Genomic DNA, 16972 nt, shown 5'->3' with positions numbered 1-16972 from the left:
AAGCAGGCACACACATGCACATACACTTGAACACACACTTGTGCCCACACATGCAATCAGACGCCCTCTACACACACACACACACATACGCACACACCCTACATCATACATATAAAGAAAAGAAAACACAAAGAAGAAAAATACAGCCTAAAATACAGCCTCCATGTAACATAAAAGCTAATGAGCACCTGCTATCTTTGAAGTAATTATGACAAAAATAAAAATAAAAGATAAAAAATTAATGGAAAAGACAAAATAAAGGAAAATATTTATACATTGCTAGATATGTCATTTTAAAGTGTGGTATTGTGCATTTCATGCATTTCTTGACACATGTGGAGCTCAGGGGAACAATTCAGTGGAGTTGTCTCTTTCTACCTTCAGTTCGATTCTGGGGATTACATCCAGGTGATCAGGCTTCCAAGGAAAGCTGATACCTGCTGAGCTCTCATGCCAGTCTAGAGCGTATATCACATTTGATTGCAGTTTCAAGCATCTGGAAGCTACATGGTACTTGTGGCATTTGCTAAATTTCAAATGAACACCTTTGTGATAACTTATGCACTCTCTCATTCCAGGAGTGGTAAATTTAGTACAGGGCATGATATTTGAGAATTTATGTCTTTTATGCAAATGGATCTTTTGCCTGCATAAATGTCTGTGCACCATGTGCATGCTTGTTGCTTGTGGAGGTCAGAGAAAATTGTCAGATGGCCTGGAATTGGAGTCACAGAGCGGGGAAACACCTGTGTGGGTGCTGCAAATCATATCTGGGTTCACTGGAGGATCAGTAACCACTCTTTCTTACTGAGCCATCTTCCAGCCATTTATTGTTTATTTTAAAGTTAATTTTACTATATGAATATTTTAATTGTATGTATTGTGTGTACATGTGTGCTCGGTAGCCATGGGGGCAAGAAGAGAACACTAGCTTCCCTGGTGAGAGGTGGTTGTAAGCTGTCATGTCGATCCTGGTAACCAAGACCAGGGTCCCCTGTAGAGCAGTCAGTGTTATTATTAGCCATTGAACCTCCACTCCAATCCCTGTTATATATCTGAAAGATTTCAAGAAGTAAATATAAATATCTTATAGATTCAGTATTCTACAAAATATAACTATTTACAAAGATATTTTACAAAACAACCTATTTTACAAGAATACCTGTCTACTGATAGAATTGAAGACACCATGTTTTACATAGTGTCATTGTAAAGCTAGAGTATATTTCAATGCTGATTTGAAATTTGGTGACAAAATTCAGAACTCTTTGAGATTAAAATATTTGTATGATATTTGAGTTTATAATCACCTGCTCTGAACTATTTTCCACTAAGTACATTTTATAGTTGGGTAGTTGAACTGTTTTAAACAAATTGCCTATTGCTATAAATAAAATTAACAGAATTTGTGACATCTTAGGATTATTTTCTTGAATTAATACACTAAATTCATATGATGCAAATCATGTTTTATGTTATTAAAAATAGTCACATGCTATATTATTGGAAACTGCAATTATTTCTACACATTCATGCGTTTCTACTGGGATTACTAACTATGGATTTTGAGAGTTGGTTTGCTTTGCATAGTTGACCACATATTCTTCTCAGTACATAATACAGGTAAAGAGGTACAGGAATTCTTTTTCTTGGTAACCATTTCTTACTAGTTGAGAACATACATTGTATCATCATAGTCCACACACTAACCTAGACTCCTTCAATCCCTGCCAACAGGCCACTCCTCCCTGTCATTCCGCTGACACTGACCCCATACTTCAACCTACAAAACTGTCTACCATTCTAAACTACTTAATGCTAAGGAGCTATCAATATTGATAGTAGAAAGCAGTTACATTGTTATACTCTTAACACTGTTGGCTTTGGCTCTGAGATAGTGTGTTTACCTTTGCTGCCTGCCAATCCTATACACAACCACATTTTGTGAAGAAATAATTTTTTACTTGTGCATTATTCCTTAGTGAGTTTCAACTATTTGATCTCCATCTGTGAGGAATTTCCAATGCTAAGAGCTGACTTTCTCATCCCTGCAAATGTGTTCCTTAGATGGCTTAGTTAATTCTTAGCAGATACATTGGATTGCACTGAGTATGTTTTCATTAAATTGTATATATAAAATATAATTGTATATTAAAATATAATATATTAAAATATAAAATATAAAATTTTATATACAAAATATATAATTTTGTATATAAAAATATATTACAATATATTATAATATAATATATTGTATATATTATATACAATATAATTGTATATAAAATATTCCATCTTTGGAATGTAGTTGCTGACAAATTCCTACACATTTTAATTGTAGTTACATATACATCTTTAATATAAGTATTTGTACATATTTTAATAGTGAATAATTATATTTGAAGTGTTATTGCCTTTTAGCTGGACAGAAGATAAAAACAATAAACTTTATAATGTTTAGAAATCTAATAGTGATTGATTGGACACAGGAAAAGCTAAGACATAAATATCTGTAATACTGGAACAGCAGATTACTTTCATGCTTTTGTCAAATTTCACAGAATGTACAAAGGTTTGAGTGAAGCTTAACATACATTATAGAGTTTGGATGATAAAAATGGATCAATGTAGTTGATCTTTTAAAAGTATATATTTGGTGCTACTAAAAATAGTTGAGAAGGCAGTGTCTGCCTTAACAAGGGGAAGAATTTTAAGTCATTGACAATCACTTCAATTTTCACTGTGATTATGAATTACCCTGAATTAAAGCCCAGTAAGGGGAATAAATAACAGAAATGCATAGACGATAAATATGTGCATTATACATATATGTAAATGTGACCAGAGGCTTACCTACATAGCATTCATTAAATGGATTATTAAATGGGGCAAGACAATTACACATTCATAGTATATGGATATATAAGCAAGTTTATGTACAGAGGCACACAAATACCTGACATTACCCGTGTTGCTACTCATTGCATTATTGTGATATTGATCACTACTGTCATTTTAAAGACTTTTGATTCATTACCTAGGCTCTAAGTCTTTTTCAAAGCTCCTGCACCTTTGGGAGTCACAGAAAGAGATGAAGATTGAAGTCATTCATTACCATTCTACAATAACTTGTTTGTTTCTTATGCTGTAATTAGATCAAGGAAGTTGGAAATATCTTTGAAAAGCAATTCAACATTTACAAATTAAATGCATTCATTATGTGCATTGATACTTTTTAACAACTTGATACTTTATTGTTTTAAGGATGAAATAAGAGGACTGTTTTTGTGTTGATTTTGGCATAAGGATTAAAAGAAAATATCTTAGAGAAATTTGTGTTTTCTCAGCTACCTCATTCTGATCCCAGATATGATTTGCTAGTGGTAGAATTGAGAATATCTAATGGTTTTAACTTAAAAATTCCCACTGTGCCTAGATCACTCAGTGGCTACACCCTGTCTCAGTGACACCAGGCTCTCTTATACTTGCTTGAACATATACAAATCATGAGTATGAAGTCAGGTTTCTTCATTTTAAACTTATTCAAACAGATACTGTACTACTGTATTCCACTGAACTATCTTTAATTCAGTAAACATCCCTGAAAACATTCACAAGTTATATTTCTACATATTTTTGAGATTTGGAATTGGGATATGTTAGTGACCTGATATTACAGCATAAAAGACAATGCCAACTGCTGACAGAGCACAGAACAGCATAGTGAACAACTTCAGACTTTCTAATGTTTGGGTTATTGCATACAAATTGAATCTGAAAAGTATCAATGACATAGCAGAAGCTAAAACAAGCTTTCTTATAAACATTTAAATGGAAAAATCTAGACTGTCAATTGACTGATTCCAATTTCATATTTTAGAAATGTCTTTCTGAATATGTAGGAAGGACTTATGACAATCTTTGCATGTAAGGGAAATTGGCTGTTCTATTGTAGGGGTAGTGCTTCAGAGATGGTAAATTTGAATGAAATAATGAAAAGAAAAGAAGAGTTTAAGTCCAGAGAAATTCAGGATCTGAGACTATGAAATTGCTGGTCATCTGGTCTGATGGTAAGAAAAGCCACCACCACCACTGTCTGCTCACTGAAAGTTGTTTATTCAGCTGGGCTAGTCATATCTTTACCTTCCCCTCTCTCCCTCTCCTTCCCCTCCCCCTCCCTCTCAGTCTTTCTCCCTCTCTCTTTCTTCCCCTCCATGCTGCTCCTGAGAAATCTCTTATCCCCTAAATAGAAGGAAATCTCTGACATAAAGCAAGGGCCCAAGTCCAAGGCCCTGTTTAACTCAGAGTCCACATGCTTCTCAAACATAATTCCCCTGAACTATTTCATCTATAACTGTTTCAAGGATTGGAGAGATGTCTCAGTGGGTAAAGCATCTGCCCAACAAGTGTGAGAATCTGAATTCAAATTCTCAACTCTCAGGTAAATCCAGATGCAACAGTGCATCTCTACAATCCCAGCGATCCTGAGACATGGGGTGGAGCCAGGAGAATCTCTAGAAACTCAAAAGCCATCAGCAGAACACAACATGGAGACTCTGTCCCAAACAAGGCAGAAGGTGAGAACCCAGGGTCCCCTTTGACATATGGGCACATTTTGGCATATATGAGTGAGCACACAGTTATAGCAAACATATACAAGTGTATCTAAAACTTTCTCTCTCTCTCTCTCTCTCTCTCTCTCTCTCTCTCTCTCTCTCTCTCTCTCTCACACACACACACACACACACACACACACACTGCTATGCCAATATAGTCTTTCCTATGCAGAGCACAGGTAAATTCTTTTACCTGGTAAAGTGATTTTCAGGTAAATGAACAAGAAGTGGAAACTGTAATACTGGTCTCCAAATTAAAAGGCTATTAGAATATTTTACTCTTAAAAAGGGTTTTAATTATTCATGTGATAATTGCAATCTTCTTGAATATAGTCCAAAAACAAATGCGGGTAGCTGTGCATCATTCTCATACTGTTAAACAAACATGGGGAGCTGGATTCAGTGGTGTTATCAAAGACTCCTTATTGAATTGAAATGGAGTGATACTGAGCACCAGGGAATGATCACACTGACACCCAGGCCTTGTTCGTCCCATACAGGCCAATGACACATCCTTACTGTTTGCTAAATGAGACAGTGCAATCTCTATTTAAATGCTAGTGGATCTATATTTTAAACATAAACTATGTTTGGAATCCATCCCAGGAATTATTTAAGTCTTATTATTTATTTAGTCTTATTTATTTATTTAGATTTAGTCTTATTTAAGCAAGAGAATTTTAAAATCATTGAAGCTCATGCCACAGTGGAGAACATTTGGATTTCATTATCAGACACATCTTAAGTATTTTCCAGCCTATAATGATAAATCTAAAATCTCCCGTGGTTAACTAACACCAATGCTGCCCTGCATCCTGCGCTTCTTGCAGGACAATTTTAAAGAGACTCAACAATTCATACCTAGCTGAATTAAATATGTAGTGGGGTTTTTGTTTGTTTGTTTGTTTGTTTGTTTTTGAATAACGCATTGGCACACACTTATTTCTTGACATTATCTCCTGAACTCACTGAGAGTTATAGCTAGGATCTTCCCAGCTTTTCAGCAAACTGTTATCTCTTGTGGAGTTATATTCTATTTAAAAGTAGTTTCCCTTCCCACCATCGAAGCAAACAGCACAGCTAAAGCCAGGCACCCCGTGAGTATCGTATCAGCCGATGGGTTAAGGAGAAGCTTTGCTCTGGGTTTCAGGTCTGCTTATTCTTCTTGCCAGAACACTGAAGAAATCAAACCAGGAACAGGGATCAAGCAGACGCCATGTTGGAAGTCAATTTGAGGGGTAGAGAGCTAAAAGAATCTCACAGATATTGATCCAGATCCTACGCCAACATATTGCTAACATACTGTTAAGTTCAAGTTAACACTTGTGAAATAAATTGGAAGCTGTCCTCTCTTCTTACAGTGAGTTCTATTAGAGTTGCATGGGTTATCTGAAGTGCCTCATAGATAAGAAAATTGTTACCAGGTGTTTGATTACAAATAACAGTTCAGATTCTTAGAAGTAAGAAATATGTGTGAGAGTTCTGAGTCATGTGAAAAGTTGAAATTTGGCTTTACAATTGCATACCAGGTGTTAAAATGTGCATAACTTTACAACTCAGAGCATAGAATATCAATACCACATTAGACAAATGAGAACAAAAGGGGTGAGAAAACCACTTCCATGTCCAAAATGAAAGAAATCTTTGTTACTTACCTTTGAAGGAAGACAGAGTAGAAAAATGTTTTTATTTTTGGTGGTTGTTCTTGTTTTTTGGTTTTGTTTGTTTTTCTTGGCTTTTCAGGCTGTGCTCTGCTAGGTAAGCATAATGTTTTAGGAACCTCAGTTTTTGGGAAACCTGAATCATTCATACACCTAAGATCCCATCACAAGCAGAGATGAGAAGAAACTGTAGAAAACCAGGAAATGCAGGAAACATACAGGCTTCATCCAGGGTGCTGTCCATTACCCTATTCCTGAAAAGCAAAAACACCCACACTGTGGAAAGGAACTCAGCATCGGGATTGAGCCAGGTGTAAATACTTACCTCAGAGTCCATTGTTTGTCTTGGCTTCTGTAAAGGATACAAACTATATTCATATGTACACATGTATAATGAACAAGATCACCTTGTACCAATGTCTCCCAATGAAGGGTGGAAGCTACACTAACAGCACCATTCTAAAGTCCATTCATAAATTTTATTGGGCCACTTCATCTTTAAATGGAGTTTAATATGTCAAATATTTCCCAGATATAATTAGCTGTACACACATACACACACATACACATGTACACACACATACACAAATATATATTTATATATTATTTAAATAGTGTTATGTATAGACACATTTATCCATAGCCTTATCTTTAAAATTGTTTATATATTAAATAATATTCTTCTGATACACTGCTTTCACCAAATTTTATGAATCTGCCAAAACCGTTCTTAATAAATATTGAGTAGATACATTTTTTCAGTAATATTGAATTTTGTGAGTTTTCCTGGACAAGTGTTTAAAATAAACAGGAAGAAGTTGTTCACCTCTTCAGTAACCCATGATATTTATTAAAGGTATTTTGATTCGATAAATGTCAATATCACCACACATGTCATCTATTCGGATTTTGATGCTTTAATGGGGGCGTAGCACTAGCAGTCACTAATTACAAAATTAAACACATACTTTGGGGGTTTGACAAATACTTTCAATTGTAAATTTAAAACAACTTTAAAAAAGAATCCCAACGATTACATAATACTGATTTAAGTTCCACCTTTATCAGATTTTCCACTTTCTCCTGCAAGAGAACATGGAGAAAACCACTTTGCTGCCAGACTTGTTAATGCGATAAAGAACACTGGAAGCAGGAAACTATTATTTATACACACAATTCTGCAGTCATCACCACGAAACGTTTGGACAATCGTTGAGGTAACAATCTAAACTAAATATGATGTTGGTCTGATAACTATTCTGACAGGAATTAGAGGCTGAGTGGTTTAATCTTAATTCCCACCACCACTCATATCGCTGCCAACCCTTAAAAACACATTAGACAATAACAATAGCAATATTTAAAAAGCACGACCCGTTCTGAAGAACAGAAACTCCCTAGCACAGAGACACCACATCGGAAGGAGTGGATTCCCTTGGAGGTAAGAATCAATTAGCTTGCAGCTGCTTAAGGAGCCTTCTCTTTCTTCTTTGGTGGAGAATCTATTCTATTCGGATTCTCCACTCCATTTTCTGTGCCTTTTCTCGCCCTGGACCGTCTCTTCCTTCCACAAACATGAAGGTTCGCGTCTTCTAACCATCTCTGAAGCCAGACAGTAGTCAAGGTCCATGTAATGTACACCTGAATACTGCAACTCGAGGACAGAACAGCGATTTTAGCTGCCAGCACATTGACATTACCAGAGAGAGCATTGCCATTCCGATTTGTCCCGGCCAGGTGAAGCCCTACTGTAACCACCGAGACAATCAATGTCACGAGTCTTCCGGATATAAACACGATAGGCCACAGAGACAACCCTTTCTGGTACCGCTCATCACCAAAGTAAAGCAGGCTGCACACGCTGGAGAGGAGCTCCACGGCGTAGTGCAGCATCAGCAGCAGCAGGCCCAAGTGGTTCAAGTACAAGAGATAGGCCCCTCCAATGTGGAAGAGGTGGAGGCCAATGTAGATGAGCTGACCCGGGATATCTTGCTTCCTGACTTTCTGGAAGTAAAGCTCCGGAAAGCTATGAAACCAGTAAGCCAACTGTGAAATGTAGAAAAATTTCATCTGAAATGTCATCATGTTGTGGGGCTGAGACTTCCACAAGAGTGTGGGGTCTGACAGGCAGTTCTCAGAGGCCAGAATGATCATGCCCCAGATACCGGACACTATATAGAACACACTCAGCTGCCCGGCCTCATTCAGTTTGTTTTGTTTGCCTTTGGTGAGCTGCAGTCTCCTGCTGAGCTTATCTAGCACGTACTCCTGAATGGTGGCATGGATGATGATGGCCACCAGCATGTAGAAGAACACCGTGGCCAGATCTTTGACCCCATAATGGTACAGGGTCCTGGACCCGGAGGGCAGCCCTTCCGCTGGGACAACGACTCCATGCTGCAGAGTGAGGAACGCGATCGACATCTCGGAGGTGCCCTCGAACATAAGCCCCAGCACGAAGAACATGCCCACGCAGGAGACCATATCCGCGTGGTTCTGCACCATGAATTCGTGGCTCAACACCGGGGGATTCCTGGCGTTCTTCTTGCGGAGCCCCATGCCGCGGTACTCACCGGTACTCACCGGCCGCCACCGCTGATCACTGCGCCGCTCCCAGCGCCGGGCTCCCCATCACCGCCTGTCTGACGCCCAGGGTCGCAGCCGCTGCCGACCGATCAATCAAAGGCTGAGGCCGCGTAGGCCGAGCATGCGCACAGGGGCTGCGGAGGCAGGAAAGGAAATCGAGCGCCGCGCCCCTGCCCCGCAGGCCGGGGTGCGAGCGCGGATTTGCCGCACCGATCGCCGCCGCCCACCCGCGGGAGCCGGAGGGGCTTCCCAGGAACTGGGAAATCTGGTGCCACTGTCATTGCCATTGCCATCATCACCATGGCAACACAGCAGCGAGTTCCCTAGTGCTCTCTACTGATCTCTTAGGAATCTCACCTTCCCTTAAGGGGCTGATGCTGTGGAAATCAAATTCATTCTCTCTCTCTCTCTCTCTCTCTCTCTCTCTCTCTCTCTCTCTCTCTCTCTCTCTCTCTCGTGTCTGTGTTTCCTGTGTTTTTGTTTTTGCCTCTGTCTCTCTGTCTCTGTCTCCTTTTCCCCACCCACCTCTTTGTGACACACAAGCTAAGGCAGGAGCTCTTAACACCATGCCTGCCATTATCACCACAGGTCTAGTAAATGTCAGTAGCCACAATTTAAATCCTGGGTGGAACCAGAGAATTCTCAGCGCTGTATTGTGCTGTCTCTATGTTAAATCAGTCAGACCTTGCAACACCAGTGCAAAGAAGCAGTTTCAGAAAATAATGCTATTAGAACAAAAATGGCTGTAGAGGTGCTAGCTAATTATATTAGAAGTCTGCAAGGCGGTGGGAAGCAGAGATCTAGCAGGTCCTTGGCTACAAAACAAAACTTCACTTGGACAGACAAAAATCTCAGGGTTTGTCTGTGTGTAACGTTTTTAGCATATGTTAAATTTCACTTTAAAGAAAAGCCATTTATTAGCTTTGTCAACAGAAGTTTTATGTCAGTTTTCAAATATCACTGCTAATGGAGAATGAATTTCTTGTCCTTTATCTGTCATATGAGTGTAAAATCCTTATGGATAGGAATGATGGGTGAAAGTAGAAAGTATGCACTTCAGAAGAATAACGCTACAGGCCTTTTTAAAAGAAATAAAGCGTTTATCGTTAGAGTGCTGAGATTTGTCACCATCCTTCAGTTCTCTACATAGTATAGCGCAGTAAAAATAGAACCTTGTTTATTTAGCTTGAAGACTGTATCAATAGAAGGCATTTTGAATTTTCCAGAGGAAAAATATGGTTTGTTATGGGGAGTGTTCTTGAATTAAGGAAAATATACGTATTATTTTTCATAATAAGAATTCTCTATTTTTCAAGAGATTCTTCATTGGATAATGCTTTTTTTTTTCAGATCATCACTCTGACTTTTCTTTGTTTATCCAAGTTCATCTATTGAATATGACAATTCCACAGAGAGAGCAAGTTAAGGTTAAAACTCCAAAGAATTAGAAATAAATATACAACTAAGCTGGGCTCCTAAGGACTCAGAGAGAGTGAGCACCAATCACAGGGAATACATGGGTCTGCATTCTGTCCTCCCCATACATGCTATGGTTGTTTAGCTTGGGGTTTTTGTGGGACTCCTAACAATGGGAGTGGGCGTGTCATTAGACTCATTTGATGCTCAGTTCTGGGGCCTTTTCCCTCCTCTTACTGGGGTGATTCCTCCAGCCTTGGTATGGGGGTTTGTGCCTAGTCTTATTGCATCTTCTTAGGCATATCTTAAGATATTCCATGAGCCTGCTCTTTTCTGGGAAACAGAGGAGCAGAGAGGATCTGGAGGAGGGGGAGGGGAGGAGTGCAGCAAAGAGAGGCCTCAGTGGGGATGTGTGAGAGAAGAATAAATAAATAAAAATACACATGCAAAGTGTAGGGTGCAGAGAAATGAAAAGAAAAACATCAAACTTGTAGATAGCAATCTATATGTGTTCCTCAGAAATAAGAGCACTGCTTGCCCGGAATTACCCAAGTCTATGCACCAGTGTTGGACTAATGATAATTTTGTATATAGAATATTTTGTTTATAATGGCATAGGTAGCATAACGGGTCAGTGTAGCATGCATAATACACATAAAAACACTTGTGTGATTCCAATTAAACCCTTTATATATATATACGTTTTGGAATTAGTTTTGCAAAGTTTTCTACCCCTAATTGTGCCACCAAGATATATCTTGAGCTCAAAATAAAGTAAATGCAGTATATATCAAAGTCAACAGAATACATATTTATGTATTGTTATATTTTTTCTTGTTAAAGAAAGAAAAGCATTACTGAGTTAGTCTTAAATCATTTTTAGATGTTAGAAATTAAAACCTCGACTTTTTTTTCCTTCTTCACTATATTTTCTCAAGAAGAGGCAGATGCTTCAACATATAATCTTTGTTTAACGTGCACTATAAGGTTTTTAATTTCCTGACAGAAAAACATAGTTCTTCAAAATGTGATATTCACGTCGACTAACATCGGCATAGAAGCCTGAAACATAGCCTGTCCGGATGGTCCACCAGAGTGTCTGCATAAGTGCTCTTGGTATGATATTCACATCGGCATGACACAGATGCTCAGATCTTCAAGTTAAGCTGTGTAGGGAACAAGACAGAAACACCATGGTCCTTCATGACCTAGCTTTAAAAGTCACATCTACCAATTGAACATGCAAACTATTCACTAAAACCAAGATGGGCAAAAGGGGAAGGTGGACATCATGGATGGTACCTTTGATTCTGATGTGAACAGTTGTAGTTCAATTGTAAAGTCCTGTTTCCCTTCCACTGTGAACAAACTTTGTTTCCTCTCATAAATTAACAATTCTCTCATAATGGAAAAAAATAGCCCCATAAAAATAAATATAGCAGTATACACAAGCATACTGCCGAGAACGTGTTAATCAAAATTACATGCAGGTGCAAACAAGTCTCTTCACATCCATTTCTTTGCTGCACTAACTTTAATTTTGAAGATTTTATAAATGGAGGAAATAGGCTTTTGTTTTCATACATCTTATGCAAAGACAAAAAGCACTACATCCCCTCATTTATGGTGAGCAGCTAGGGTTCATATAATAGCTAGTGGCCAATAAAAAGGATGAGGGTCAGAGCAGTCTTGATAATGTCTCCAGCTTGGACTTGAACCTTGTATTCATCCTTGGGAAATAACATTTTATTTCTGAAATAGGCATCAAAGATTATAAATTAGTTTGTTCTCATTTGTTTTCTGTTTTGGCCACCAGAAATTAAAATGCATGAATATGTTAATGAAAATCTTTGTCTCTATTACACAACAATAATAGTATTTACAAGCTGTGGAAATAACACCCAGAACTGACAGGAGAGAGACTGAGGAGCCAGCTTCCAACCATACTGCACAGACATTTGCCAAATGGTGGGGGAAGACATGTTATAAATGTGTTCTTGATTTAATTATAAGGAACATTAGAGGTTTGGAAACTCTACTGAAAGTTCCTTTGTAATTTAGAATCTATATTTTAAAGCACTGCCAATAGTTCATTCTTTCTATTAGCTGTGCTATTGGGTCACGTTAGGGTGTCTATGCTTAGCAGATCAATGTTACTGTGTATTTTAACAGCTTAGTTACAAGGTACCTTTAAAGTTTCATGTCTTAAGTAATCTAAAATACAGAAAAATGAAATTACATCTGATTTTAAGTAAATGGTAAAAATAATATGGACTTTGTAATGTAGAATTTATCTAATCTTTAAATATTTATATATCTCATAGTAAATGTAAATTTTATATCCTATAATATCAACCACTTAGTAATTTAAATTAACAAGTAAGTAAATTCAACATGAATTCTAAAATTCTGGATCATTTGGATGAAGCAAGATATGCAGTAAAAGAAGTAACAGGAAATATCCACCCAGGCCACATTAAATCAGTGTTTATAATTAGCAAGCTGAAGCAAGTATATTTAGCAAAGGCAATGTAATTTAGCTTGTGCAAGAAACAAAGTCTCTGGGGTTTTGCAGCCTTTCAAATGCTTTGAAAATTCAATTGAAAAGATATTTATTAAGGCCAAGGTGCTTTTATAACTGACTAGCCACATTAAACGTAAGTGTCTGGAAAATAAAATATTACTGAATATTTAATAGAATAAAAATGTAATAGTCACAGATTACAGAATGTCTGTCTGCGTATTTATTAATAACTTACCGAATAAATATTATGAAGTACTGTCTATATGAATTCATAGAAGAGGTTAAAATAATCCCTTGACCACTAAAATATAGAAACTGATAAAATTATCAGTTTATCCACATTTAGCAATTTTTGCTTTCAGATGTCCATTACTTAAAATAATGTGCTGTGTATCCTCAGCCTCAGTAGAGAATTAGATGGCAGAAACAAAGATATATGTGTCTGCTAATGGTTGCTTAAAAATTTGAGGAAGAACAGTTACTAAGAGGTTGAAACATGAATGAGAATGAATCTTTACAATAGAGTGGGCAGGGAGATTCTAAATGTAGATGCTGTTTCAGTAAAAATCTACATGAAATTACTGAATAGAACTGTGAGTTCCTTATGGTGAAGCACTGAGAAAAGAATAAGGAATATCCTCATGAGCAGAGTAGAGGCCAGAATAACCAGAGTGTAAAACGCAAGCACATACAATGAAAAGGAGTTGCAAGCATGCAGAGATAACCTTCTGTTTCACTGTTTAAGAAGCACTTTGCCTGTCTCAGGCAGAAAAACAGAAAGACAGAGACATAGATTATACATACATATGTACATACATACGTACATGCATACATACATGAATGATAGGTAGAAGGTAGATACATACACACACACAAATATACATATATATACACATATATATATGTATATTTGTGTGTGTGTGTGTGATATGTAGATGATAAATGGATAGACAGGTAAGCAGGAAGGCAGACAGACAGACATTTATACAGACAAACAGATGGTAAGTGGATGGATGATCGAGTATGTATAATCATTTTGCACATTACTGGTATCATATTTCAGTGCTAATGTACAAAGAAAATTCAATTGCCTCTTCACTGTTTTATTGCCTTTCTGGGTAGAGTTATTCAAAATATAATAAATTACAATCAAAGAAAGAAAAGGTTTCTTAAGATCCTTTGAAAATGCCATCGTTCTTTTCTCCTACAGAATAAAAAATAATAATAATTAGAAGTGTTGACAGTCTCCTTTAGAGCATTGTGCTAAAGACCCTTTTGAAGGTCATACATAAAACCCTACAACTAATTTTTAGTTTATATTTAACTTTCATATTTGCATACCCATTAAAAGATTGTTTTCAGATCTTCTTGCATTCTACCTTTGAATCTGTTCATCAACATATAATCTGAAAGAGACTAATGTTCATTTATGTATAACTATGTAATTAATAAAAATATGCATGATTTTAAAAGCATTAAATTATTTGAAAGTAAAAAATAGTTAATAGGGCTATTTAAGGTGTAAATACATTTGCCAAAACAGTATTAGAAAAATTTAAACAGCTTATCATTTAAAAGTTTGTTACTAGATTCTTTTATTTGTGTGTTTGTGCACATACATGTGTGTCACAACATGTGTGTGGGTCAGAGGACAACTTTAAGGAGTGAATTCTCTTCTTCCCTCATGTGGTTCTAAGGAACTGAACTCTGGTCTTCGGGTTTAGAGGAAGTGCCTTTGCCTTCTGGGTTGGTAATTTTTATTAATCTTTCTTCTATCACATTCATCGATGGGATTATTATCTTCAGCTCTTCCACCCTCTGGTTCAATAGTCATACTTTAGAACTGACTACTAAGTACTACTGACTAAATACTAAATAAATATGAAATGCTAAATAATCTGATGTCTAAACACTGTGGCATATGTTTAAAATATCTCATTTAGGAAACTACCTACTCACTCACATTTTACAGGACATCTAAGTTTATAAAATTGATTATTAATGAATCTTAAAGTATTAAACATGTAAATGGATGTAATCTAAGATTCTTAAAGTCCATGAAGTTTTGACACAGTATAGTTTTGTCATCATATTATGAAGGGATTGACCACATCTAATGTAACTACCAAAGCTCTCAGACACATTTCTCTAAAATGTAGGTTTCATCAATATATGCACGTCTTCTTTCCAATGATAGGCAGGTAATGAACAAGAAACTTGGCCATAGGCAAATATATATGCATTTTCTATAGATGGAAGAGAATTTACATTACAAACTATTATGCAAATATACATGTATACTTCTATATGTCTGTCTGTCTGTGTCTGTGTCTGTGTCTGTGTCTGTCTCTGTCTGAGACAGACAAAAATAATCCTTAAACTGTGACGTAGAAGGGCATGTCAATTATGCTCCCTGGAACTTCTTTTTCATTGTATGCCTTGTCTGTTTGTAGTCTGGCATGTATATGTCTATGATAATTATATACGTGTATAAATTTTATCTCTAACATTTCCTTGAAAGATATACAACTGAAACATTTAAAATAAAGCCAAAACTCAGACCCACTGAAGAAAACTGGGACCCACGCAGGGCTAGTGAATTCAGGACAAAACAACCGAAGCACTTACTAACTGGAGGGGGCATCCTACTGGAGACAGGCTGTTGTGTGATGTCAGAGGTTGGTGTTCGATGGAGTCAGAGTTCCAGAAGCACAGGAAACAGGGAAGGAACATTTTCAAGGTAGGTTATGAGGAAAATGATGATTTTTTTTAAAGTAACTTTTATTATTTGATTTATATGGGTGTTTTTTTCTGCATGGATGTCTGTGTACCTTGATAGCAGAGAGTTTTGTGGGTGAGGCTTTTCTCTTCCCTGCCATCAGGCAAGTGTTTTGAGTCTGTCCTACTCAAAGAGTAGTGCCAACACCTGATCTTTCCAGCAGAGAGTGTGAGATCTTTCAGGTACTAATTTGCTAAAAATGTGGCATTGGCCTATCCAGTCTCCATTATTTTGGAAAATATTTTTCTATTGATTGTAAATTGCCTGATTAATACATTCTGCACAGCAACAGGAAGAGCCTAAAACAACAACACTGTCAGCGTCTTTATCCACACTTTACAAATGGAAAATTTAGCATTCAGATATGGGTTTATGATAATTTTTAGGAAATTTGATGTTATGAACTCAATTTAAACCTTTCTTAATATAATCAATAAGCAGTATTTTGATATCTTTGATACTATAAATATATAGTATATTTAATACATATTTTATTCAATGCTCCTTTATAGAAGCATATTTATAAAAATATCTAGCATATATTTAAATATTTAATTCATATTATATATCTATATAAACACATATATTTGTATATATTGTTACGTGTGTTTGGAGAGAAAAAAATGAAAGAAAGAGAGAGAAGGAGAGAGAACTAGAATTTTAAGGCTAATAATTGAAATTTATTTCCATGAAAGCATTTCAAGGTATGTTGAAACTGTGTTAGATAGAAATGTTGTAACAAGGAAGCCTACCTCGAAATCTTTAGCAGCCAATTAGGTGACCAGACAAATCTGAAAATGCCAAGCAGGACATACAGATCTTCAAGGGGACCCAGTGACTGCTGACCTTGATAAAGTGCGTCCCTCAGCCAACCTGAAGCATTTCACAGTTATTTTCTTAAAAGGCAGCAGACTCCATCAAGGTTCTCCATAAATTCTTTTCCTTAAGTTGTTGGTTTGAACATAAGTTGTCTGCCTTGGTGTCATGTTCTTTACAGCCTGGTCCCGGTGTGTAGCGCTGTTTTGGAAAGTTTGGGAACCTTTAAGAAGTAGTTTTTCTGATTAAGTTTGTCAGTCTTTGGTAGGCTTTCAACCACACACTTCTGCTACCTAGCTTTCCCTGGCTTTTCCCTGACTGCATTTCCTCTGGAACTGTAAGCCTAAATACATCCTTTCTTCCCTAACTTGCCTTCATCAGGACACCTCATCAAAGCAACAGAAAAGCAACTAGTCCAATGGCCCAAGTATTTAGAATTCTCTTTCAGGTTCTAGCCAGGCATCTTATAGAAATGTGATGTGACCTAACCAATCACAGTAGGTAAGTTTCTCTCACCCTCTAATATCTACATATTATCTGCCCTTATACTCTTAAGTACATCCTTACATTTGCA

The 16972-nt window shown here is 36.9% G+C and overlaps 1 protein-coding gene across 1 annotated transcript; it reads right to left on the bottom strand.

Annotated features, from left to right (window-relative positions):
- Positions 1-7176: 7176 nt before the first annotated feature.
- On the bottom strand, positions 7177-8987 carry Tram1l1 (translocation associated membrane protein 1 like 1). Its single transcript, XM_021159031.2, has one exon. The coding sequence runs from the start codon at positions 8834-8836 to the stop codon at positions 7745-7747; it is 1092 nt and encodes a 363-aa protein (XP_021014690.1). The 5' UTR covers positions 8837-8987; the 3' UTR covers positions 7177-7744.
- Between the last annotated feature and the right edge of the window lie 7985 nt (positions 8988-16972).

The sequence above is a fragment of the Mus caroli genome, chromosome 3, assembly GCF_900094665.2.
Source record: "Mus caroli chromosome 3, CAROLI_EIJ_v1.1, whole genome shotgun sequence".
Taxonomy (NCBI): domain Eukaryota; kingdom Metazoa; phylum Chordata; class Mammalia; order Rodentia; family Muridae; genus Mus; species Mus caroli.
Note: the sequence above shows the minus strand (reverse complement) of the source record. Positions and strands in the feature narration are given on the sequence as shown.